This window comes from Salmo salar, chromosome 15 (assembly GCF_965601325.2).
Source record: "Salmo salar chromosome 15, fSalSal1, whole genome shotgun sequence".
In the NCBI taxonomy this organism is placed as follows: domain Eukaryota; kingdom Metazoa; phylum Chordata; class Actinopteri; order Salmoniformes; family Salmonidae; genus Salmo; species Salmo salar.
The window spans coordinates 93,995,791-94,022,752 of NC_138305.1; the positions used below are offsets into that span (position 1 = coordinate 93,995,791).

The 26,962-nt window shown below is 38.4% G+C and overlaps 1 protein-coding gene across 2 annotated transcripts in view; it reads right to left on the bottom strand.

Moving 5' to 3' along the window:
* Positions 1-884: 884 nt before the first annotated feature.
* The window catches only part of LOC106572548 (membrane-associated guanylate kinase, WW and PDZ domain-containing protein 3), a 314,345-nt gene continuing 288,267 nt past the window's right edge, over positions 885-26,962 (bottom strand). The window contains exons 13-24 of one of the 2 annotated variants that reach the window (XM_014146804.3): positions 25,253-25,284; positions 23,920-24,124; positions 23,566-23,660; positions 23,129-23,321; positions 21,651-21,857; positions 20,726-20,911; positions 20,464-20,560; positions 8,026-8,101; positions 7,702-7,839; positions 7,298-7,436; positions 6,639-6,734; positions 5,377-5,507 (exon numbers count right to left, since the gene is read on the bottom strand). In XM_014146804.3, coding sequence (XP_014002279.1) covers positions 6,679-6,734; positions 7,298-7,436; positions 7,702-7,839; positions 8,026-8,101; positions 20,464-20,560; positions 20,726-20,911; positions 21,651-21,857; positions 23,129-23,321; positions 23,566-23,660; positions 23,920-24,124; positions 25,253-25,284 — 1,424 coding nt within the window. In that variant the 3' untranslated portion in view covers positions 5,377-5,507; positions 6,639-6,678. Of the gene's footprint in view, positions 5,508-6,638; positions 6,735-7,297; positions 7,437-7,701; positions 7,840-8,025; positions 8,102-20,463; positions 20,561-20,725; positions 20,912-21,650; positions 21,858-23,128; positions 23,322-23,565; positions 23,661-23,919; positions 24,125-25,252; positions 25,285-26,962 lie in introns of both variants that reach the window. The other variant, XM_014146803.3, reaches the window with a different exon arrangement.

Consider the following 26,962-nt stretch of genomic DNA (forward strand, 5'->3'; position numbering starts at 1 on the left):
TAAAACGTGAACAGAGATACGAGATCCTGAGGCCCATTGTCGTGCCATTCATCCGCCGCCATCACCTCGTTTCAGCATGATAATGCACAGCCCCCATGTCGCAAGGACCTTTACACAATTCCTGAAAGTGTCCCAGTTCTTCCATGGCCTGCATACTCACCAGACATGTCACCCATTGAGCATGTTTTGGATGCTCTGGATCGACGTGTACAACAAGGTGTTTCAGTTCCCGCCAATATCCATCAATTTCGCACAGGCATAGAACAGAAGTGGGACAACATTCAACAGCCTGATCAACTCTATGCGAAGGAGATGTGTCGTGTTGCATGAGGCAAATGGTGGTCACAGCAGATACTGACTGGTTTTATAATCCACGCCACTTTCAAAAACAAGTTATCTGTGATCAACAGATGCATATCTGTGTTCCTAGTCATTTGAAATCCATAGATAAGGGCCTAATGAATTTATTTCAATTGCCTGATTTCCATATATGAACTGTAACGGATTTGATTTTGAACTCAGCAATATCTTTGAAATTGTTGCGTTTATATTTTTGTTCTGTATACATATGGGAAACGCTTCGATACAAAGTGATTTTCGCTAACCCTAACCCTTTTCCTAACATTTACATAAGTCTCCTAACCTGCTATGTTAATTCTCGGAACCTGTTACGAAAAAGTAACTTAGTTCGGAATCGAAGTGGGGTGAAAAGAGTGTTTCTCACGTACATTTAGGTAGGGGTTAAGCCATACAAAACCTAGGGGTTAGGGGTTAAGCCATTCAAAAAATTCCAGATTTTGGGCGGAATAAACCCTCTTGCTTTGCCTCTTCCTCTCTGATAAAACCCACTTTACACCAATGACTGTAGGCTTCACACAATGGAATACGTTTATTCAGTAAAACTTTATTTGTCAGTGCATGAACAGAATGCCATGACCAGATTTATTTTCTCTCACCACTTTATTTTATTTTCTTCTCAATTACTTAAAAAAAATAATGGAACGATTTACAGATTTATTTTCTGAATGAAGGCAGGTATTTATACAGGTGCTGTACAATGTATAAACATTTACAACTACCACATAATGTAAAGAACAAAAGGCTGTTTTCTGTTGAAGCAATGCAAGGCCACATTATTATATACAGACACGTTACATGAATGATGGGAGGTAAAAGGGAAACTAAATATAACGGTGAAGAGAAAATCAAAATCCTTATACTTGTCTAAGATTTAATCACAAGATTCAAAAGGTTGATTGGAAGAGAAGACTTGAAGCTTGACACACCCAAATGTAAGGTTTTGGCAGATCATTTTCAAAGCTGCCACATACCGATGCCCTCAAACATACTAGGCTATCGTTGTGTAAACTTCCGTCATTTTGTAAATTCGTGACACAGATTAGGGGCGGCAGCTAGCCTAGCGGTTAGGACAGTTGGGCCAGAAACCAAAACGGTTGCTGGTTCGAATCCTGAGCCGACTGGGTCAAAAATTGGCCGATGAGCCCTTGAGCAAGGTACAAAACCCTAATTGCTCCTGTAAATCGCTCTGGATTAAAATGTATAAAATTTAAATGTAGATTTCGGGGATTGTCGCATGGAGTTCCATTATTTCCGTTCCTCCAGAAGAGGGCACTATAGTCTAAAGCAGGGTTTCACAAACTTTTTCACTCAGCGCCCCCTTCCAGCAATGGGGAACATCCCGTGCCCCCCTTGCGCATTCACACGCCACGTCTATTTTTATGGGCACAAGCACTGTTCACACCCCTCTTGTTGGTGGAGAGAATTTTTCAGGCTTAAAGCTTATTTCCTGCAATTCTACAAACAAATGTATAGGGTACAAAGAACATTTTGCAGTTTTAAAACACATTTTCTTGCGATTCTATATATTTTGCCATGTTTAATGTTATTTGAGTGACAAAAATATTACAACAATATCTATGGGCTAAAAAACCTTAATAAAAAAACGGTAGCTGACATGGGCTAGTTGATCTGGACATTTCTGACAAGTTATAAATTCCTCTCTAAGGTATGTAATGACTAACATGACAAGAGAAACTGATGATGCACTATCCAATTTCAAAATTGCACCTCGTGCATTCTACTATTACAACTTTCAAGAGTAAGTTTAAAGCCGTACTGAGTTTTAATTTTTTACATTTTTTAACTTTATTTAATCTTTATTTAACTAGGCAAGTCAGTTAAGAACAAAATCTTATTTACAATGATGGCCTACCCCGGCCAAACCCTTAATCGGACAACACTGTGCCAATTGGGAGTCCCATAGGGCGGCGCACAATCGCGGCTGGTTGTGATACAGACTGGAATCGAACCAGGGTCTGTAGTGGCTCCTCTAGCACTGAGATGCAGTGCCTTAGACTGCTGCGCCATTCGGGAGCTCCCCTAGGGAGTTCCGCGCACCACAGTTCAGGAACCACTGGTCTAAAGCACGGTTTTCCAAACTCTGTCCTGGGGCACATTTTGGTTTTTGCCCTAGCACTACACAGCTGATTCAAATAATCAAAGCTCAATGATGAGTTGGCTAATTCAATCAGCTGTGTAGTGCTAGGGCAAAAAACTAAACGTGCACCCAGGGCTGAGTTTGGGAAACCTTGGTCTGAAGTGTGCCAGAATATATCAGGATATGTTTGGTATTACTGTAGTTTTTAAATGTATGTAATATTAACATCTTGGACTGGTGTAATATTAAAAGCACATTTTGATGGGCACGTTGGAGGAAGAACAATTGTGGTGTCATAAAAATGCAAAGGTCTCACTTTTTAACCTCAATCTGCCAATACAGCTAATTTACCCCCACATTTAGATTAGAAAACACCTTGCTAAATAATACACATATTAGATAACGTACAGTCAAAGCTACAGCACTGTCTAAAATACACACCTGTCAGCATGTAGTATACACATTTTACCAGAGGATCTAAAATGGCTGCTTACAATAAACAACATTACCGATTAAGGATGTGAACGGGCTATGAATGGATAGAAATACAATGTATATGGATCATAGACTAATATGGGATAGAATTATCACACGTGACTGACATGGCTCATCCAACATGGGGGCACAGTTACTGATACAGTGACGTGAATGTAATGTGATGTAAACTAAAACACAAAAGTGATGAGCAATAATTGAAGTACAGATGTAAGATCTTAATTTGAGCCAGTTTGCTACAGCAGGAAAATAATCCTGCAGGAACAGGAAATGTGAATTATTATGTGGATTATAATTCATGTTCACTTTTGTAGGGGTTGATACATTTTTCGTAAGGGAAAATCAAGACTGAAATTTGAAAGTGTCAGAAGTCTTTTTAAACCTCAAATACACTACAAGTTTGAGGATAGGAAAGTTCTCCTGCAATAAAGCAAATGAACATTTTCAGTGGTGATGTCTCTACACACTTACTACAACGGCTCATAATAACGGCCGGAACGGAGTAAATGGAATGACATCAAACACCTGGAAACTATGTGTTTGATACCGTTCCACTGATTCCGCGCCAGTCATTACCATGAGCCTGTTCTCCCCAATTAAGGTGCAACATCAAAATATAGAATGGCTCAGTATGGATACATATACACTTATTCTTTGTCATTTAATTTCAATAAATTACAATATGCTTCACAATAAACACACGTGTAGTAGTAAACAATATACCTAACCACAAGTGTCTGGTCTTCAGATAGATATGCATATAAAGCTTTTCCGTAATGATCTAAAATCCACTGCAAAGCTGATGACAACAGTGATTCTGAGTCTGCACAGAGCATGTAGTCTACACACCCAGTTAACATGTCTGGACTGTATTTCTAGATATGGACAGAAAATGATTGAAAACCCAAACCCCCCTGATCTCCCAGTGACTTGAGGAGAAATCACCATCATCTCTTTATACATCCATCAGGTACATAGCAGTGGATCAATCCCACCAGCCACCAGGAACACAAAACGCTGAGTGATTGCCTGGATAAGAGTCTGTCTTTAGAACCTTCATACAGTAGTGACAAACAACAATATCCTTCATCAAAGCCAGCATCAGAGAGGAAGCATCTCCTTTCATTCAACCACAAACGAGTATTACATCACAGAAAGGACGATACATCACATGACATGGACCAACTTCCTCCCAGCAGGTTGGAGTCTGATTGGCACAAAACAGACTGGACTTCACATCCTCCAGATCAACAGGCACGCACCGCATCTGCAGAGCCACAAACTGACTGAACTCAGGACATAAAAACAGCCTGTAGGAAGGTTGGCTGAAGCAAACTGTGAAAAGATGCACTGATATGCAATAAGAGGCAATGTGATGATATGGAGTAACACAGTGACGCAAAACAGCCTAAATCCTCTCAATCCTCATTGGTCCATTCTAAATGTCATCATGCTGAAAATGAGCAGAACTGTAGAAGCTGTGTATGTATCTGTTGTGGACAGGTTAGTCAGTCTACGATGCATCAGTTTCCCTCCACATGAGAGTGGATTTTGGCTGAGCTAGGGACCTTCCAAGGCCCTGGGGTGATGGTGACCTGCTTCTTGCTGCTGGGGTTCCTGTTGCATGTGGAGTCCTGGCAAGCAGCACTACTGGTGCTATCCCTGGTGTCCCTCTGATTCTCTTCCTCCGCTGTCTCTCTGTGTTTGCCCTCTCTCTGACTCCTCTCTCTCCAATTCAGGGTTCCGCACTCTGAGTCCGGCCCCGTCTTCTCCTTCTGTGTCTGGGATCTATGAGGCTCTCGCTCCACCTCTGTGTCCTTCCTGCGGCGCTCGCTGGTTCTCGTCTCCCTCTCCTGTCTGTGATTGGGGTCCTCCTCCTTGCGTCTCCTTTCTCTTCCCTGAGTACCCTTACCAGAGGCAGGGTTGGAGCTGGGATGCTGCCCCCTAGAGCGCCTCTGACCCTCCTGGCCCTTCGAGGGCTGCCTGGAGACTGCTGCCTCCGGATCCCTCTTTGAGGTCATCTTCCTGGGGCTGAAAGAGCGGCACTCTTGACCCTTCCAGCCCTCTCTCTGGCCATGGGCCTTCTTCTCGCTGCTCAGGTCTCCCTCCACTAAGCCATTCTTGTGTTCAGCACTCCCTGCCTTGTTGTCTCGGTCTACTCTGTCGGTCTTCCTGGGGCTCTGGGAGCGCTCTTTGGTTTCAGCCTGGGCTTCGGTGGATCTCTTGGGGTTAGCATGCTTATCGCTGTGGGAGGTGATGGAATCACTTTTCTTGGGGAGGGTATTGTTGTTGGGGCTGTTGGCTCTCCTCTGGCTATGGCGGTGAGGCTGCTGCCCTCTGGCCTTGTTGGGCTCCAGCAGCCTGGAGGGTGCAGCGGCAGCAGACGTATCCCAGACAGAGGGCTCCTCGGGGGCAGAGTTGTTGGCGGAGGAGGGGCGGGACAGCTCGGAGGTGGACAGGGAGATTGAGGATGGAGAGGTGGGGGATGACTGCTGGTCGGATGCAGAGAGTCTAGGAAAGCTTGAGGGTGAATTGTTCACTTTCTCCTTCATACCTGGAATAAAGGCATTGAGAGTCATAGTGAGTGAGACATTGGTTCCACCTCCAATTTGCTGAGAAAGAAATAACAAAACAGATTGTGATACTGAAGCAGATTGGAGACTGTAGTTATATTAAAGAGATATATTGTATGTTCAATATGTGAAGGTGGTGAAGCATCTTGAAATCTAAAATAAGTGCACATTCAATAATCCACTAACAAAATTAATCTTTCCATTATAACCTTTCAAATAGGAGCTTTAAGTCACACAGACAATATGAATCTGATATATGTATCAGTGCCATCAAAGGGAGGTGTAAGCTTTTCTCCACCACCGCACAGCTGACGTTTGAATTTCCCTCAAGAGCTGATAAGAGTAGCGCTGGCGTGATTGAAAGAGCAAAGATGTGTAGCGGAGAACCAGAAAGTGAGATGGACTTAGTGGAGCTGAAATGGGGTTTCGATTTCTACGAGAAACAACTCATAGAAATCCATTCTTCTTAAAATCAGGACAGAGAGAGTTGATGCCGGTGAAACGCACATACATCATTTGAACATCTCACTGATCAATATCTAGTTAACGACTTTCTCCTGGTCTCGATCATTGTGATGTTGTGTGTGTTCAGCGGCAGTGGCGTGTTTGTGTTCTGTAATAACAACTCAGGGGCTCTAGAGCCACATCCTGCTCCAGCGGGGGTCTCAGGACCCACTTCAATCAATTGCAGATAAAGGAAAACTGCAGATTCACTCAGAATGTATTTCAAAGAAAGGTTTGGTTGTGTCCTTGAGAAGAACAACTTGTGGGGCGTGTCTTTTCGTGGTTAACACCATTAGAACAACATAAACACTTAACCTGTAGTGCAGTTTCCTTTATCTGTCATTGATTGAATTGGGGCCTTTGTTAGTGAACATGTTCGACTGGAGTCACTGCCTCCGTTCAGACCGCCTACATGTTACAATCAGTGTAGCTCTCATTGGGCGAGGCCTTGTCTGAGCGTAGGACTGTTATGGGAGGAGATGTCCAGTTATGATTAAGGGGAGCAAGGAGGAGCTATAAACAGAAGCTGATTTTAAAATGAGGCGTACCACTTTGAAACGGAGAGAACAGAGGCAAAGAGGAGGAGAGAAGAGAACGAGGTGGTTTACCAAGGTTATTAGGGACAGACCAAGAAAAGCAGTGAGGCCACTAGTGATGCTCTGGTTTCATGTAGAAGCACAGGGTGGAGGAAGAAGAGTTCACACCTACAGGGAGGAAGAAGAGAGAGAGAACAGTGCCAGGAAAGCCAGACAGAGAGCGGTTGAGCCAGATAGATAGAGAGGTATAAAGCTAGAGAGACAAACCATGGTAAAGCGAGACGGCTGCAAAAGCTTTCACATGCACAAAAGGGAGGTATGGTCATTTATATGTACTGTATAGACTGGGTTATATTGTATGTACGGAGAATCTTTTTAATGAAATGTATGCATTCACTACTGTAAGTCGCTCTGGATAAGAGCGTCTGCTAAATGACTAAAATGTAAATGTAATGTATGTGTGTGTGTGTGTGTGTTGAAAGTTTAATAACAGTGTTTGAGTAGAATATGTGTTGAGTCCATAGAAGTAGAACAAGTAGAATGGACACATTCTAATTCTATGGTTTAGTCCATGGTCAGTCTTCTATGCGTATGTGTATTGCAAGCAGTAGTAACAGTGTCTGAGTAGGTTACATGTTGATGAGTTCACATTCTAATTCTGTGGTTGAGAACATGGTCAGTCTTTTATGTGTGTTTGAGTAGAGTATGTGGTTGAGTCTGTGGTTTCTCACTGGGGTCGGGGACCCGGCCCAGGCCAGGTCTGAGGAGCAGCAGGACCTTGGTGCCCCCAGCCTGGATCAGCTCGATGGCCCGGGTGTGTGTGATGCCCTGGGTGGGCTCACCGTTGATCGCCACAATCTGATCTCCTACCTGTGGTAACACACATGATGTTTCAGTACTACTAGCCACAGTATTTACTCAGTATGAAGCTAATGCTAATACTACAATCACTTGAATCCTTGAAATCTCCCAATGTCATTAAACCCAGCAAAATCGCCTTTCTCCCCTAGACACCATTCAACAGACATGTACTGTATGTGTGCCCATTCTCATAGAGAGAACAGATGTAGCCACCATCTATGAGAGCAAGTATTAATGCCCTGGGTTGGTGACGGACTGGCCCAGTTAGACTCACGTGTATCCTGCCGTCCTTCAGTGCAGGGCCCTCCTCCGCCAGTCTCAATATGAACAGGCCCATGTTGTACTCCTTTCCTCCCCGCAGACTGAAGCCAAACCCCCGCTGGCCTCGCTCCAGCTCCACCTGGAAACCGCCCTGATACAGAGATAATATACATCTCTATACATCAGTTATTCAGCTAACATGTAGCTAAATGTCATATTGTAATAGATGTTTAATGCTTTATGATATTCAGTTACGCAATATTGATTCACATGGCTAGGAATACACAACAATAAACACATACACACAGTGGTTGACCTCTCCTCTCCATAGCCTCACCTGCTTGGGGTCTGAGGTGATGAGTTGTCCCATCTCGCTGGGTGGAAGGGACTTATACTCCAGGACGTCTCCATTCCTAAACAGTCACATACAAAACATCACAGTGTCAGTGTACTCACCAACTCCAGTACCAGAAAGGTTTCCTTCTTCACATGGTTTGTAGTGTTTGGTGTCTGTTTCCTTCAGTATTCTTATACAGTGTGGGGTAAATGGTATATGCTATAGTTCTTCTGAAGAGACAAGCTGCTTGTTCTGGAAACTAATGTAACTGCTGCTTGTAGCAGACTTCAATCTCATTACAATCTTTTGTGTTGAGCTGCAGTGATATAATAATAATAATATGAAAAAAAAAAAAAAAAAAAGTAATATATGCTAGAGAGAACCAGTGATAATAATAATAATAATATTAATATATGCTAGAGAGAACCAGTGATAATAATTATAATAATAATATATGCTAGAGAGAACCAGTGATATAATAATAATAAATGCTAGAGAGAACCAGTGATATGATAATAATAATATATGCTAGAGAGAACCAGTGATATAATAATAATAATAATAATATATGCTAGAGAAAACCAGTGATAATTTAATAATAATAATAATAATATATGCTAGAGAGAACCAGTGATATAATAATAATATATGCTAGAGAGAACCAGTGATATAATAATAATAATAATAATATATGCTAGAGAGAACCAGTGATAATATAATAATAATAATAATAATATATGCTAGAGAGAACCAGTGATATAATAATAATATATGCTAGAGAGAACCAGTGATATAATAATAATAATAATATATGCTAGAGAAAACCAGTGATAATTTAATAATAATAATAATAATATATGCTAGAGAGAACCAGTGATATAATAATAATAATAATATATGCTAGAGAGAACCAGTGATATAATAATAATAATATATGCTAGAGAAAACCAGTGATAATTTAATAATAATAATAATAATATATGCTAGAGAGAACCAGTGATATAATAATAATAATAATAATATATGCTAGAGAGAACCAGTGATATAATAATAATATATGCTAGAGAGAACCAGTGATAATATAACAATAATAATAATAATAATATATGCTAGAGAGAACCAGTGATATAATAACAATACAAATATATGCTAGAGAGAAACAGTGATATAATAATAATAATAATATATACTTGAGAGAACCAGTGATATAATAATAATAATAATAATAATAATAATAATAATATATGCTAGAGAGAATCAGTGATAATAATAATAATAATACATGCTAGAGAGAACCAGTGATAATAATAATAATAATATATGCTAGAGCGAACCAGTGATATAATAATAATAATAATAATAATAAATATAATATGCTAGAGAGAACCAGTGATATAATAATAATATATGCTAGACAGAACATGTGATATAATAAAAATAATAATATATGCTAGAGAGAACCAGTGATATAATAAAAATATATGCTAGACAGAACCAGTGATATAATAATAATAATAATAATATATGCTAGAGAGAACCAGTGATATAATAATAATAATATATGCTAGAGAGAACCAGTGATATAATAATAATAATAATAATAAATGCTAGAGGGAAGCAGTGATAATAATAATAATATATGCTAGAGAGAACCAGTGATATAATAATAATATATGCTAGAGAGAACCAGTGATATAATAATAATAATAATATATGCTAGAGAACCAGTGATATAATAATAATATATGCTAGAGAGAACCAGTGATATTATAAGAATAATGATATATGCTAGAGAGAACCAGTGATATAATAATAATAATAATAATATATGCTTGGGAGAACCAGTGATATAATAATTATAATACTAATATATGCTAGAGAGAACCAGTGATATAATAATTATAATTATAAAATATGCGAGAGAGAACCGGTGATATAATAAAAATAATAATAATAATATATGCTAGAAAGAACAGAATCAGTGATATAATAATAATAAATACTAGAGAGAACTAGTGATATAATAAGAATAATATATGCAAGAGAACCAGTGATATAATAAATATAATATATGCTAGAGAGAACCAGTGATATAAAAATAATAATATATGCAAGAGAGAACCAGTGATATAATAAATATAATATACGCTAGAGAGAACCAGTGATATAATAACAATAATACATTTACATTACATTTACATTTAAGTCATTTAGCAGACGCTCTTATCCAGAGCGACTTACAAAATGGTGCATTCACCTTATGATATCCAGTGGAACAACCACTTTACAATAGTGCATCTAAATCTTTTAAGGGGGGGGGTTAGAAGGATTACTTTATCCTATCCTAGGTATTCCTTAAAGAGGTGGGGTTTCAGGTGTCTCCGGAAGGTGGTGATTGACTCCGCTGTCCTGGCGTCGTGAGGGAGCTTGTTCCACCATTGGGGTGCCAGAGCAGCGAACAGTTTTGACTGGGCTGAGCGGGAACTGTGCTTCCTCAGAGGTAGGGGGGCCAGCAGGCCAGTGGTGGATGAACGCAGTGCCCTTGTTTGGGTGTAGGGCCTGATCAGAGCCTGAAGGTATGGAGGTGCCGTTCCCTTCACAGCTCCGTAGGCAATCACCATGGTCTTGTAGCGGATGCGAGCTTCAACTGGAAGCCAGTGGAGAGAGCGGAGGAGCGGGGTGACGTGAGAGAACTTGGGAAGGTTGAACACCAGACGGGCTGCGGCGTTCTGGATGAGTTGTAGGGGTTTAATGGCACAGGCAGGGAGCCCAGCCAACAGCGAGTTGCAGTAATCCAGACGGGAGATGACAAGTGCCTGGATTAGGACCTGCGCCGCTTCCTGTGTGAGGCAGGGTCGTACTCTGCGAATGTTGTAGAGCATGAACCTACAGGATCGGGTCACCGCCTTGATGTTAGTGGAGAACGACAGGGTGTTGTCCAGGATCACGCCAAGGTTCTTAGCACTCTGGGAGGAGGACACAAGGGAGTTGTCAACCGTGATGGCGAGATCATGGAACGGGCAGTCCTTCACCGGGAGGAAGAGCAGCTCCGTCTTGCCGAGGTTCAGCTTGAGCTGGTGATCCGTCATCCACACTGATATGTCTGACAGACATGCAGAGATGCGATTCGCCGCCTGGTTATCAGAAGGGGGAAAGGAGAAGATTAATTGTGTGTCGTCTGCATAGCAATGATAGGAGAGACCATGTGAGGATATGACAGAGCCAAGTGACTTGGTGTATAGCGAGAATAGGAGAGGGCCTAGAACAGAGCCCTGGGGGACACCAGTGGTGAGAGCGCATGGTGCGGAGACAGATTCTCGCCACGCCACCTGGTAGGAGCGACCTGTCAGGTAGGACGCAATCCAAGCGTGGGCCGCGCCGGAGATGCCCAACTCGGAGAGGGTGGAGAGGAGGATCTGATGGTTCACAGTATCAAAGGCAGCAGATAGGTCTAGAAGGATGAGAGCAGAGGAGAGAGAGTTAGCTTTAGCAGTGCGGAGAGACTCCGTGACACAGAGAAGAGCAGTCTCAGTTGAATGCCCAGTCTTGAAACCTGACTGATTAGGATCAAGAAGGTCATTCTGAGAGAGATAGCAGGAGAGCTGGCCAAGGACGGCACGTTCAAGAGTTTTGGAGAGAAAAGAAAGAAGGGATACTGGTCTGTAGTTGTTGACATCGGAGGGATCGAGTGTAGGTTTTTTCAGAAGGGGTGCAACTCTCGCTCTCTTGAAGACGGAAGGGACGTAGCCAGCGGTCAAGGATGAGTTGATGAGCGAGGTGAGGAAGGGGAGAAGGTCTCCGGAAATGGTCTGGAGAAGAGAGGAGGGGATAGGGTCAAGTGGGCAGGTTGTTGGGCGGCCGGCCGTCACAAGACGCGAGATTTCATCTGGAGAGAGAGGGGAGAAAGAGGTCAAAGCACAGGGTAGGGCAGTGTGAGCAGGACCAGCGGTGTCGTTTGACTTAGCAAACGAGGATCGGATATCGTCAACCTTCTTTTCAAAATGGTTGACGAAGTCATCCGCAGAGAGGGAGGAGGGGGGGGGGAGGGGGAGGAGGATTCAGGAGGGAGGAGAAGGTAGCAAAGAGCTTCCTAGGGTTAGAGGCAGATGCTTGGAATTTAGAGTGGTAGAAAGTGGCTTTAGCAGCAGAGACAGAAGAGGAGAATGTAGAGAGGAGTGAGTGAAAGGATGCCAGGTCCGCAGGGAGGCGAGTTTTCCTCCATTTCCGCTCGGCTGCCCGGAGCCTTGTTCTGTGAGCTCGTAGTGAGTCGTCGAGCCACGGAGCAGGAGGGGAGGACCGAGCCGGCCTGGAGGATAGGGGACAGAGAAAATCAAAGGATGCAGAAAGGGAGGAGAGGAGGGTTGAGGAGGCAGAATCAGGAGATAGGTTGGAGAAGGTTTGAGCAGAGGGAAGAGATGATAGGATGGAAGAGGAGACAGTAGCGGGAGAGAGAGAGCGAGGGTTGGGACGGCGCAATACCATCCGAGTAGGGGCAGAGTGAGAAGTGTTGGATGAGAGCAAGAGGGAAAAGGATACAAGGTAGTGGTCGGAGATTTGGAGGGGAGTTGCAATGAGATTAGTGGAAGAACAGCATCTAGTAAAGATGAGGTCAAGCGTATTGCCTGCTAATATATGCTAGATAGAAAAAGTGATATAATAATAATAATAATATATGCTAGAGAGAACCAATAATATAACAACAATAATAATATATGCTAGAGAACCAGTGATATAATAATAATATATGCTAGAGAACCAGTGATATAATAAGAATAATAATAAATACTAGAGAGAACCAGTGATATAATAAGAATAATAATAAATACTAGAGAGAACCAGTGAAATAATAATAATAAATGCTAGAGAGAACCAGTGATAATAATAATATATGCTAGAGAGAACATGTGATATAATAATAATAATAAATGCTAGAGAGAACCAGAGATATAATAATAATAATAATAATATATGCTAGAGAGAACAAGTGATATAATAATAATAATGAGAATAATATATGCTAGAGAGAACAAGTGATATAATAATAATAATAAATGCTAGAGAGAACCAGTGATATAATAATAATAATAATAAATGCTAGAGAGAAAAATTGATATAATAATAATATATGCTAGAGAGAACCAGTGATATAATAATAATAATAATAAATGCTAGAGAGAAAAATGTATATAATAATAATAATATATGCTAGAGAGAACCAGTGATATAATAATAATAATATATGCTAGAGAGAACCAGTGATATAATAATAATAATAATATATGCTAGAGAGAACCAGTGATATAATAATAATAATAATAAATGCTAGAGAGAAAAATGTATATAATAATAATAATATATGCTAGAGAGAACCAGTGATATAATAATAATAATATATGCTAGAGAGAACCAGTGATATAATAATAATAATAATATATGCTAGAGAGAACCAGTGATATAATAATAATAATAATATATGCTTGAGAGAACAAGTGATATAATAATAATATATGCTAGAGAGAATCAGTGATAATAATAATAATATATGCTAGAGAGAACCAGTGATATAATAATAATAATAATATATGCTAGAGAGAACCAGTGATATAATAAAAATAATAATAATATATGCTAGAGAGAACCAGTGATAATAATAATAATAATATATGCTAGAGAGAACCAGTGATATAATAATAATAATAATAATAATAAATTCTAGAGGGAAGCAGTGATATAATAATAATATATGCTAGAGAGAATCAGTGATAATAATAATAATATATGCTAGAGAGAACCAGTGATATAATAATAATAATAATATATGCTAGAGAGAACCAGTGATATAATAAAAATAATAATAATATATGCTAGAGAGAACCAGTGATAATAATAATAATAATATATGCTAGAGAGAACCAGTGATATAATAATAATAATAATAATAAATTCTAGAGGGAAGCAGTGATAATAATAATAATATATGCTAGAGAGAACCAGTGATATAATAATAATATATGCTAGAGAGAACATGTGATATAATAAAAATAATAATATATGCTAGAGAGAACCAGTGATATAATAATAATAATATATGCTAGAGAACCAGTGATATAATAATAATAATAATAATAATAATAATAATATATGCTAGAGAGAACCAGTGATATAATAATAATAATATATACTAGAGAGAACCAGTGATATAATAATAATAATAATATATGCTAGAGAAAACCAGTGATATAATAATAATAATATATGCTAGAGAGAACCAGTGATATAATAATAATAATAATAATAATATATGCTAGAGAACCAGTGATATAATAATAATAATAATAAAAATATATGCTAGAGAGAACCAGTGATATAATAATAATAATATATGCTAGAGAGAACCAGTGATATAATAATAAAAATAATAATATATGCTAGAGAACCAGTGATATAATAATAATAATATATGTTAGAGAGAACCAGTGATATTATAATAATAATAATATATGCTAGAGAGAACCAGTGATATAATAATAATAATAATAATATATGCTAGAGAGAACCAGTGATATAATAATAATAATAATAATAATATATGCTAGATAGAAAAAGTGATATAATAATAATAATAATAATATATGCTAGAGAGAACCAATAATATAACAACAATAATAATAAATGCTAGAGAGAACCAGTGATATAATAATAATAATAATAATAATATATGCTAGAGAGAACCAGTGATATAATAATAATAATAATAATAATATATGCTAGGGATAAAAATTGATATAATAATAATAAGAAATGCTAGAGAGAACCTATGTTATAATAATAATAATATATGCTACAGAGAACCAGTGATATAATAATAATAATAATATATGCTAGAGAGAACCAGTGATATAATAATAATAATAATAATAATAATATATGCTAGAGAGAACCAGTGATATAATAACAATAAAAATATATGCTAGAGAGAACCAGTGATATAATATTAATAATAATATATGCTAGAGAGAACCAGTGATATAATAATAATAATATATGCTTGAGAGAACCAGTGATATAATAAAAATAATAATAATATATGCTAGAGAGAACCAGTGATAATAATAATAATAATATATGCTAGAGAGAACCAGTGATATAATAATAATAATAATAATAATAATAAATGCTAGAGGGAAGCAGTGATAATAATAATAATACATGCTAGAGAGAACCAGTGATATAATAATAATATATGCTAGAGAGAACATGTGATATAATAAAAATAATAATATATGCTAGAGAGAACCAGTGATATAATAATAATAATAATAATATATGCTAGAGAACCAGTGATATAATAATAATAATAATAATATATGCTAGAGAGAACCAGTGATATAATAATAATAATATATGCTAGAGAGAACCAGTGATATAATAAAAATAATAATAATATATGCTAGAGAGAACCAGTGATAATAATAATAATATATGCTAGAGAGAACCAGTGATATAATAATAATAATAATAATAAATGCTAGAGGGAAGCAGTGATAATAATAATAATACATGCTAGAGAGAACCAGTGATATAATAATAATATATGCTAGAGAGAACATGTGATATAATAAAAATAATAATATATGCTAGAGAGAACCAGTGATATAATAATAATAATAATAATATATGCTAGAGAACCAGTGATATAATAATAATAATAATATATGCTAGAGAGAACCAGTGATATAATAATAATAATATATGCTAGAGAGAACCAGTGATATAATAATAATAATAATAATAATATATGCTAGAGAAAACCAGTGAATAATAATAATATATGCTAGAGAAAGTGATATTATAATAATAATAATATATGCTAGAGAGAACCAGTGATATAATAATAATAATAATAATAATATATGCTAGAGAGAACCAGTGATATAATAATAATAATAATAATAATATATGCTAGAGAGAACCAGTGATATAATAATAATAATAATAATAATATATGCTAGAGAACCAGTGATATAATAATAATAATAATATATGCTAGAGAGAACCAGTGATATAATAATAATAATATATGCTAGAGAGAACCAGTGATATAATAATAAAAATAATAATATATGCTAGAGAACCAGTGATATAATAATAATATATGTTAGAGAGAACCAGTGATATTATAATAATAATAATATATGCTAGAGAGAACCAGTGATATAATAATAATAATAATAATATATGCTAGAGAGAACCAGTGATATAATAATAATAATAATAATATATGCTAGAGAGAACCAGTGATATAATAATAATAATAATAATATATGCTAGATAGAAAAAGTGATATAATAATAATAATAATAATATATGCTAGAGAGAACCAATAATATAACAACAATAATAATAAATGCTAGAGAGAACCAGTGATATAATAATAATAATAATAATAATATATGCTAGAGAGAACCAGTGATATAATAATAATAATAATAATAATATATGCTAGGGATAAAAATTGATATAATAATAATAAGAAATGCTAGAGAGAACCTATGTTATAATAATAATAATATATGCTACAGAGAACCAGTGATATAATAATAATAATAATATATGCTAGAGAGAACCAGTGATATAATAATAATAATAATAATAATAATATATGCTAGAGAGAACCAGTGATATAATAACAATAAAAATATATGCTAGAGAGAACCAGTGATATAATATTAATAATAATATATGCTAGAGAGAACCAGTGATATAATAATAATAATATATGCTTGAGAGAACCAGTGATATAATAAAAATAATAATAATATATGCTAGAGAGAACCAGTGATAATAATAATAATATATGCTAGAGAGAACCAGTGATATAATAATAATAATAATAATAAATGCTAGAGGGAAGCAGTGATAATAATAATAACACATGCTAGAGAGAACCAGTGATATAATAATAATATATGCTAGAGAGAACATGTGATATAATAAAAATAATAATATATGCTAGAGAGAACCAGTGATATAATAATAATAATAATAATATATGCTAGAGAACCAGTGATATAATAATAATAATAATAATATATGCTAGAGAGAACCAGTGATATAATAATAATAATATATGCTAGAGAGAACCAGTGATATAATAATAATAATAATAATAATAATATATGCTAGAGAAAACCAGTGATATAATAATAATAATAATAATAATAATATATGCTAGAGAGAACCAGTGATATAATAATAATAATAATAATAATAATATATGCTAGAGAACCAGTGATATAATAATAATAATAATAATAATAATAATATATGCTAGAGAGAACCAGTGATATAATAATAATAATATATGCTAGAGAGAACCAGTGATATAATAAAAATAATAATAATATATGCTAGAGAGAACCAGTGATAATAATAATAATATATGCTAGAGAGAACCAGTGATATAATAATAATAATAATAATAAATGCTAGAGGGAAGCAGTGATAATAATAATAATACATGCTAGAGAGAACCAGTGATATAATAATAATATATGCTAGAGAGAACATGTGATATAATAAAAATAATAATATATGCTAGAGAGAACCAGTGATATAATAATAATAATAATAATATATGCTAGAGAACCAGTGATATAATAATAATAATAATAATATATGCTAGAGAGAACCAGTGATATAATAATAATAATATATGCTAGAGAGAACCAGTGATATAATAATAATAATAATAATAATATATGCTAGAGAAAACCAGTGATATAATAATAATAATAATAATAATAATATATGCTAGAGAGAACCAGTGATATAATAATAATAATAATAATAATAATATATGCTAGAGAACCAGTGATATAATAATAATAATAATAATAATATATGCTAGAGAGAACCAGTGATATAATAATAATAATATATGCTAGAGAGAACCAGTGATATAATAATAAAAATAATAATATATGCTAGAGAACCAGTGATATAATAATAATATATGCTAGAGAGAACCAGTGATATTATAATAATAATAATATATGCTAGAGAGAACCAGTGATATAATAATAATAATAATAATAATATATGCTAGAGAGAACCAGTGATATAATAATAATAATAATAATAATAATATATCCTAGAGAGAACCAGTGATATAATAATAATAATAATAATAATAATAATAATATATGCTAGAGAGAAAAAGTGATATAATAATAATAATAATAATATATGCTAGAGAGAACCAATAATATAACAACAATAATAATAAATGCTAGAGAGAACCAGTGATATAATAATAATAATAATAATATATGCTAGAGAGAACCAGTGATATAATAATAATATATGCTAGAGAGAACCAGTGATATAATAATAATAATAATAATAATAATAGTATATGCTAGAGAGAACCAGTAATATAATAATAATAATATATGCTAGAGAGAACCAGTGATATAATAATAATAACAATAATAATAACATATGCTAGAGAGAACCAGTGATATCTAAAGAGTCTTCTTAGCAGAAGAGTTTACATACTTAAGGACAGACGTTCCGCTAGCGGAGCCTCACCAATATCCAATGGTAGAGCGTGGCGCGAAATACAAATACCTCAAAAATGCTATAACTTCAATTTCTCAAACATATGACTATTTTACACCATTTTAAAGACAAGACTCTCGTTAATCTAACCACATTGTCCGATTTCAAAAAGGCTTTACAGCGAAAGCAAAACATTAGATTATGTCAGGAGAGTACCCTGCCAAAAATAATCACACAGCCATTTTCAAAGCAAGCATATATGTCACAAAAACCAAAACCACAGCACTAACCTTTGATGATCTTCATCAGATGACACTCCTAGGACATTATGTTATACAATACATGCATGTTTTGTTCAATCAAGTTCATATTTATATCAAAAACCAGCTTTTTACATTAGCATGTGATTTTCAGTACTAGCATACCCACCGCAAACTTCCGGTGAATTTACTAAATTACTCATGATAAACGTTCACAAAAAACATAATTATTTTAAGATTTATAGATACAGAACTCCTTTATGCAATCGCGGTGTCAGATTTTAAAATAGCTTTTCTGCGAAAGCACATTTTGCAATATTCTGAGTACATAGCCCGGCCATCACGGCTAGCTATTTTGACACCTACCAAGTTTGGGACAACCTAAACTCAGAATTACTATTAGAAAAATTGGATTACCTTTGCTGTTCTTCGTCAGAAAGCACTTCCCAGGACTTCTACTTCAACAACAAATGCTGTTTTGGTTTCAAATAATCCATAGTTATATCCAAATAGCTCTGTTTTGTTCGTGCGTTCAGGTCACTATCCGAAGGGTGACGCGCGAGCGCATTTCGTGACAAAAAAAATCAAAATATTCCATTACTGTACTTCGAAGCATGTCAAACGCTGTTTAAAATACATTTTTATGCTATTTTCTCATAAAATAGCGATAATATTCCAACCGGGCGACGTTGTATTCATTCAAAGGCTGAAAGAACAAAATGGAGAATTCTCGTGAACGCGCCTCTCAGTCTCACTGTTCCCAGGCTGACCACTAACACATTCTCCTGCTGTTCTTTGCCCAGAGACAGCAGACACCCCATTACACTTTCTGGCGCCTTCTGAGAGGCAATGGAAGCCTTGTTACAGTACAGATGCTGTACAGATTACAGTACAGATGCTGTGTTTTCGATAGAGATGCTACAGAAGGACAACAAATTGTCAGACAGGGCACTTCCTGTATGGAATCTTCTCAGGTTTTGGCCTGCCATATGAGTTCTGTTATACTCACAGACACCATTCAAACAGTTTTAGAAACTTTAGAGTGTTTGCTATCCAAATCTACTAATTATATGCATATTCTAGTTTCTGGGCAGGAGTAGTAACCAGATTTAATCGGGTACGTTTTTTTATCCGGCCGTGAAAATACTGCCCCCTATCCCAAACAGGTTAAGACTGCTGAGCAGACAGCCTCCCTCTCTCTCTCCCCTTATTTACAGAGACCTACCTCACCCTGGCATGTGTTAGAGATGCATGAGAAGGAGGAAGGTCTTTACTTGAGAAGAGAGAAGGAGAGAGAAAAGTGGGAAAGGGGAAATGAGGAAAGATCCACGGTGAAACCACACGGTGAGCAGAGCAGAGCGAGAGTGAGAGGGTTAGGGAATGAGAGGGGAATTATAGGTGCTGTACTAATGGATTAAAAGTCTAACACACGTAATCTGGTTTAAACAGGAAGATCTAATACTGAGAGCAGCCACACCACTCACTGTTAATTCTTCTCTTCCATCCCCTTCTCTTCAGGATTGGCCATGTAGCTCTGTGTGTGTGTGTGTGGTGTGTGTGTGTGTGTGTGTGTGTGTGTGTGTGTGTGTGTGTGTGTGTGTGTCCGCTCCTGTACCTGTCAGTGTGGCTGGCAGGTTGCTGGCCCATAGCTCTGTGCTGTGCTGCAGGGCTCTGCTTGGCTGAACTGGTTTCCGATGCAGGGCCACTATTCTCTAAAAGAACACAGAAGACTTACAGTATGGAATGTCTTGCAAACTAATATTTCATCCTCTCCAACCTTTCCTTTTTCACTTTATCCACAGTAAACAATACTACAGAATCCCATATCAAGTAGGGCTCAATTTCCCAGAGTGCAGTGTGTCTGTGGAAGGTCTCACCATCCTCTGGCACCACAGTGAGGGTGACAGTGTTGCCGGCCTCCTTGATGAGTTGGACGATGTCGTTGTGGGACAGATCCATGATGGACTGGGAGTTTACCGCTGAGATATGGTCGCCCACCTTCAGCTGACCGCTACGGTCTGTGGGGCTGCCCTCGATGATGCGACCAATCTTGTGGGGGATAACTGAAGCATCAGAGAGTGAAAGAGACGACAGGACCATTTAGCTCTGCTCTGTCAGGTTTTAGTGCAGATGGTGCTTGTAAAGCAGTTATGGTTTTTCATTGTATCAAAGCAGTATTGGCCCAGCGTTGTCCGGGTTAGGGGAAGGTTTGGTCGGGGTAGGCCGTCATTGTCAAATAAGATTTTGTTCTTAACCGACTTGCCTAAAGGTACAAATAATAATTATTTAAAAAACAAGTATTCAATAAGCTAAATAAAGCTATAATACTCATTTTTGACAATTTCAACCATACACAATTTGAAAGAGTCTTTATATTGTCCTTTGTCATCTCCCTCATAGGAAGTACTTCATGTTTCTTCACTACTCCATGCCTCCTGTCTGTACCATTAGTTCAGTGTACAAACAAACTCAAGTACTGATAGACAGAAAGACATGGAGAGACAAAAGGAGTGACAGAAAGGGAGAGAGATGGCATGCTGCGTGGATCAATACCATGCTCTGTGTGTTACACAATCAGTAATAAGAAGAGATTAAACAGCTTGGAAAGACCAATTATGCAAAAACAAAGCTATTTTCTCTACTTAAATCTACTTGAAATAAGAGGCATTGAAAATAGTCTACATTGTGATTGAGTGGAATACAAGCATGGAGGTTATGTTTTGTATTGGAGGGAACTGTCTCTAAATTGCCAAACAGCATCATCCATACAGAGTTGGAGTATAGAGTTGGAATACATCTCACCTCCGGGAGGAGGCTTGTTCTTGGAGGTAAGGATGACGAAGCCGAAGCCTTCGTTGTCTTTGCGTTGCAGGGTGACGTCGTAGCATTCTGGTTGGTGGGGGGAGCTGGCCGTAGGGGCCTGGATGCGGGGCAGCTTGGGGGAGCCGTTGACCAGGGCTGGAGCCACCTGCTGCTGACCACTACCACCGTCCTCCTCTCCACTGCCCTCTGATCCCACACGCACAGAGAGAAATCCTTTTATAAAATCCTTTTATATGTCTACATTTTATTCATGTAATTGTCTAGTTGTTTATGGTCTCTCTCTCACAGCCATTCTTATGAAAGCTCAAAGGTATGAGTTAAGACCACTTTATTGGTCAATTGCATACACACGTTCCAACCTCAATTTGACTTCCGCTTTTAACCCAACTCCTCCGAAAGACACACATACATCAGTGGAGGCTGGTGAGAGAAGCTATAGGAGGAAGGGCTCATTGTAATGGCTGGAATGTAATTAATGGAACGGTATCAAACACATCAAACATATGGAAACCACGTTTGACTCCGTTCCATCCATTTCATTCCAGCCATTATAATGAGTCCATCCTCCTATAGCTCCACCCACCAGCCTCCACTGACATACATATACAGGTTTTGGAGAGCTGCGGGGGGCTGCCACACTGAGCGCCCGTGGGAGCTGTTGTTGTGGGGGGTTAAGTGCCTTGCTCAAGGGCACAACGACAGGCATGTAGGATTTGATACGAGCCTCCAGTTGCCAGCTCACTTCTCGTCAGATATTTCCCGTCGGATTGCTGACTCGCCTCTCTAACCGGTAAGCTTTCTGCCTCCCCTTAAAGTTGTTTATAATGCTCAGTTTAGGCCACCACATGATTCATTTTAGGCTGTATCAATGTCATACTAGAGTTTATTTTCAAATGAACCCCACAATTACTGTATAGAAAGACTCACTGATGTGTGTTTGGCATATCTGAATTGTGCACAGAATAGGAAATAAATATTTGGAAAGGAAATGTTTGTTAAGTCAATTCTGCCTCAGTCAATCTTTCATGAGTAGCCTATGTGTTTGTTTTCTTGAATCTTTGTCTTGTCAACTCATGCCTTGATTCTAACCACAAAGAGTATATGATTGATGCTTCATTTCCTCCAGTAAGATCATGTCTGTCATTCAAAGCAATTTCAAAAGTTCTCTCTCTTGTCATAGATGCTTATTTTTGTGCTTAAACAAAGCTGCTGTATACTGCGTGGGCTTCAGTCTGTCAGAACAGAACTCATCTTGTTTTCTGTGTGCCATGGAAATCTTCCCCTCCAACTGGATCTTATTCCACAGCTCTTCACACAATTATCAGCACTTTTCGAAGAGATGCATAAACACTCAAACACAAATTTCTCTTTCTTTCTCAATCTTTCTCTCCTCTCAAAGCCAACTGCCTACTCACAGTCACAGTCACAGTCACACTCACACCCAGCCACCCACCTACCTGTATGTGTCCGTTTCCTGCGGACTGTCAACATGACCTGTCCGTTGCGGGCAGCGTTGGTCATCAGCTCCAGCACATGCTTGTGAGACTTGCCCTTGACTGGCACCCCGTCGATACACATGAGTTCATCACCTGCCCGAAGACGTCCGTCCTTCTCTGCCGCGCCCAGGGGCACGATGGCACCAATGTACACCTGGCGCAGGCAGAAAGGCAGGTATGATGACATTTATTTAAGACACTCAAACACAGGGGGATAACTGTAACCAGATATAGAGCCAGTTTCCCAGACCCAGATTAAAAAAACATGGTAAAACCCATTTAAAGCACTATTAACTAGGCTTAACCCAGTTCCGGGAAAGCAGCCCACAGTGTGCCCAGAGTCTTATTTTAATGCTGGCTGAAGCAGGATAGAGCAGTCTCTCTGGGTGGGTACTTACGGGCTGATCTGGCCCCTCTCCTCCTAAGACTCGGAAACCAAAGCCCGACTCCTGGTTCCTCTTGATGAAGACATCTAGGTCCTTGGTGTTGGGGGCTGGATAAACAGGGAAAGACAGGCAGAAGGACACACTGGGTTAACTCACTATTGCTAGTGAAGAATAGCCAGATACTGTGCAGTGGAATGATAAGACTTGGACAACCTGCTAAGTAATATCAGTCTGACAGGTGGAAAATGGGAACTACAGTCTCTTGTGACAGACTGAACATTTAAAAGTACCAGCCAAGCAGAGTGTTGTGAGAGACTGGATAGAGACTGTCCGTCAGTCAGGTTAGAGGGGTTTGTGTATACTCACGTTTGCTGTCCAGCAGGGCCTTGGACTTGAGGTAGAGTTCTGAGGGGTCAGGCTTGGGGGAGGCTGAGAGGATGCTGTTGGGGGAAAAGGGGAGGGGCTGTGGGGCGGGGGTCAGGGCTGGCTCTGGGGTGCTGAGGGTCTCTGTGCTGGTTGTCATCTCCTTCTCCTTTCTCTCCTGCCTCTGCTGAGACATGGGAGCAGTGCACTGCAAAACAACAAACAAGAGGATTCAATTAAAACTATGTATTTTATTCATATCATGGTTTTAACATAGACAGTATACAATAACCTACAACTCAGACACTGAGGGTAATAGTGTTGGATTTAGGAAGAGAGTTACTTTTCTTCTTTAGCCCCAAACTACACTTAGGAGTTTTCCCCCTAGTGTCTACAGTGCTGGCCTTAACTCTACTAACACAGTCCCTTATAAAGCTGAATGATAATACTTTCACTGAGCCAAAGCCTTATATCTGGACTCAGTTATATATCTCAATATAAGGCTCTGTCTGCACTGATTCTGAGCTGTGTACAAAGGCTTGTTGCTGACCCAGTAGACTCCTCTAGTCTGCTGTTCAGAGAAGGCAGCCCTCTAAGAATGTATCTGCTGCGCTCTAGGAACAGAACTGTTGAACATGGCTTAACAGCTCACACCACTGCTACATACTACAGGTACTACCAGCCAGGATGTTAAGTAGCTGTTTGCCAGGAGCACATTCACACACTCCAGTCAGCCGGTTGCCTCCAAAAATAAAACCACTGTGTGTGTGTGTGGATGTGTGTGTGTTTGTGGCTCGCAACTCGTGTTAGCTCTTTGAATAATTGCTCTCTACAGCAGACGACTCTGATTGCTGGTGGGGGAAAGAAACTAAGACAAAGTTATATCACGATTGTTTTAATAATTCATCTCCTGTCTGGTGTTTAAAAGCGCCGTGTTTCTGTCTCTGTTCCTAAACTCACTTGACACTTTCTACAGTATCTGTCCCAAACGGCACTTTTTCCCCCCTACATAGTGCACTACTTTTGACCAAAGCCCTATAGGCCCTGGTCAAAAGAAGTGCACTATATAGGGAATAGGTTGCCATTTGGGACGAAACCGCTGTCATTAGAATACCCTGTAGAGGCCAAGGGGAGAGATTCTCTGTGAGAGAGTCTCTGTGCGAGAGTCTCTGTGAGAGAGGAGAGAGTGAGGAGAGAGTCTCTGAGAGAGGAGAGAGTCTCTGTTAGAGAGGAGGGAGTGAGGAGAGAGTGAGGAGAGAGAGGAGAGAGTGTGAGAGAGGAGAGCAGGAGGAGGAGAGAAGGAGCAGGGTGATTAAAAGCATTTCTTTTAACTTACAGGTTTTAGAGACTTCACGGGAGATGTCTGACCTGGGGGTGGAGAGAGAGAGGGAGAGAGATAAAAAAAAAATAGAAAGATGACTCAATACAGTAGAAGAAGAGCATTTACTATTGAGGACAGGTTCACATGCCATATTGGGTGACTGGGTTATTGTGATGGAGGTCTGATAGATTATTATACATCTCTGTTTCCCCACACCATTGACCCTGCTCTGCTGTAAAACAGTACATTGTCATTCATCATAGAAGATGACTGTTTCCCCTAGAGACACACTCTGCCCTACATAATGAGTGGTAACCATGACAGCCCCATACATCTCTATATCCTCTCCCTGTTCTCCTCTCTGATACTAGGATCATGGATCAACTTGGATCAGGATCATGGTTCAACTTGACCAGTAGGTGGTACTATGCTCAAGCAGCAGCATGGGAAGGATCTCTGACGTCAACACAGAGAAACAGACTTAGGTAAGGGGGATGAGATGTGCCCACCAAGGGTTAACCTTGTCATTTATTCTCCACACCTGTTGCTACCATTCCACAGTAACACTCCATTCAGATAATCAGCATTAGACCTTCCACCCTCATCGAAAAAAGCCCATTGACCATGAAAAGAAGCCCAGTGACCATTAAAAGAAGCCCAGTAACCATCAAAAGAAGCCCAGTGGTGTATATCTGTATTGCGCACCAAAAATACTAACAGTCTTGATGAAAATGTAATCAGGTAACAATAATGTAAATGTATTTATGTGCATAATTGTCATTTTATCCACTGTACTATGTTTTGTTTATGCATACATGTGTATAGATGATGTAATGCATTCTAGATGACGCCTGTACCATGTTTGACTAGGATTGTTTTTAGTTTCTCAAAACTCTATTTAAGTGGTCCACAATGTGTATTATTGTATCATTGTGGAGGGACACTTTAATAAAATGTTCTAACTCTTACACAACACACAGGTAGCAGTCACTAGTCAGCACCTTTTCATTGACCATGGTGAAAATTCCCATAGGTATTACCAGTACCGCCTAGGGCAAGCACCATTATTGCACAGCGGAAGCACCCTTGAGTGAGCTGGATAGTGCTTGGGGCCAACCCAGCAGCTCCTGTTCTCCCTCTCTATGGCTGTCAGTGGTGGAGAGCTACTGTTACCCCCTGGTCATAGACCCAAGGTTCTATACCTCAGCCCCTAGGTGACTTCCTGATGACCCTGCCAGCCCCTCCACCAGTCTCCCCTCATTCTCCCATGGAGGAGTCAACAGTATAACCTGATTCTGCTCCCTCCCCCAGGCCGTTCTCAGGACAGACTCTTCACAGTACAGGAGTCAGGAGTTGGCACCCAACATCTCTGGCTGAACATACTGCTTCTTGACTCATTAGAATTTTTCGTTTTTTAAACAACTAATGGACCGACGTCAGTTCAATTACTTGAGCTCAATGTGCAGTTTCTGTAGAGATAAATCAGATCCAGCCTGAATTGTGCGATGTATTATGAAGTTGTAGTTTCCAACAGCCCAATATTCTACATGTTTAGCTCAGAAAACGTGGTAATTAACCACAATGACCATAATACCTTCCGCTCTCGCTTAAATTTGTCCGGTCTGTGCAGAGCAAGACATGGGGACGGAGGGAAGAGAGAACGCTGGATGGAGAGAAATAGAAACCAGTTGATTCGTGAGCCTGAAAATACGTGATCTAAGTGAT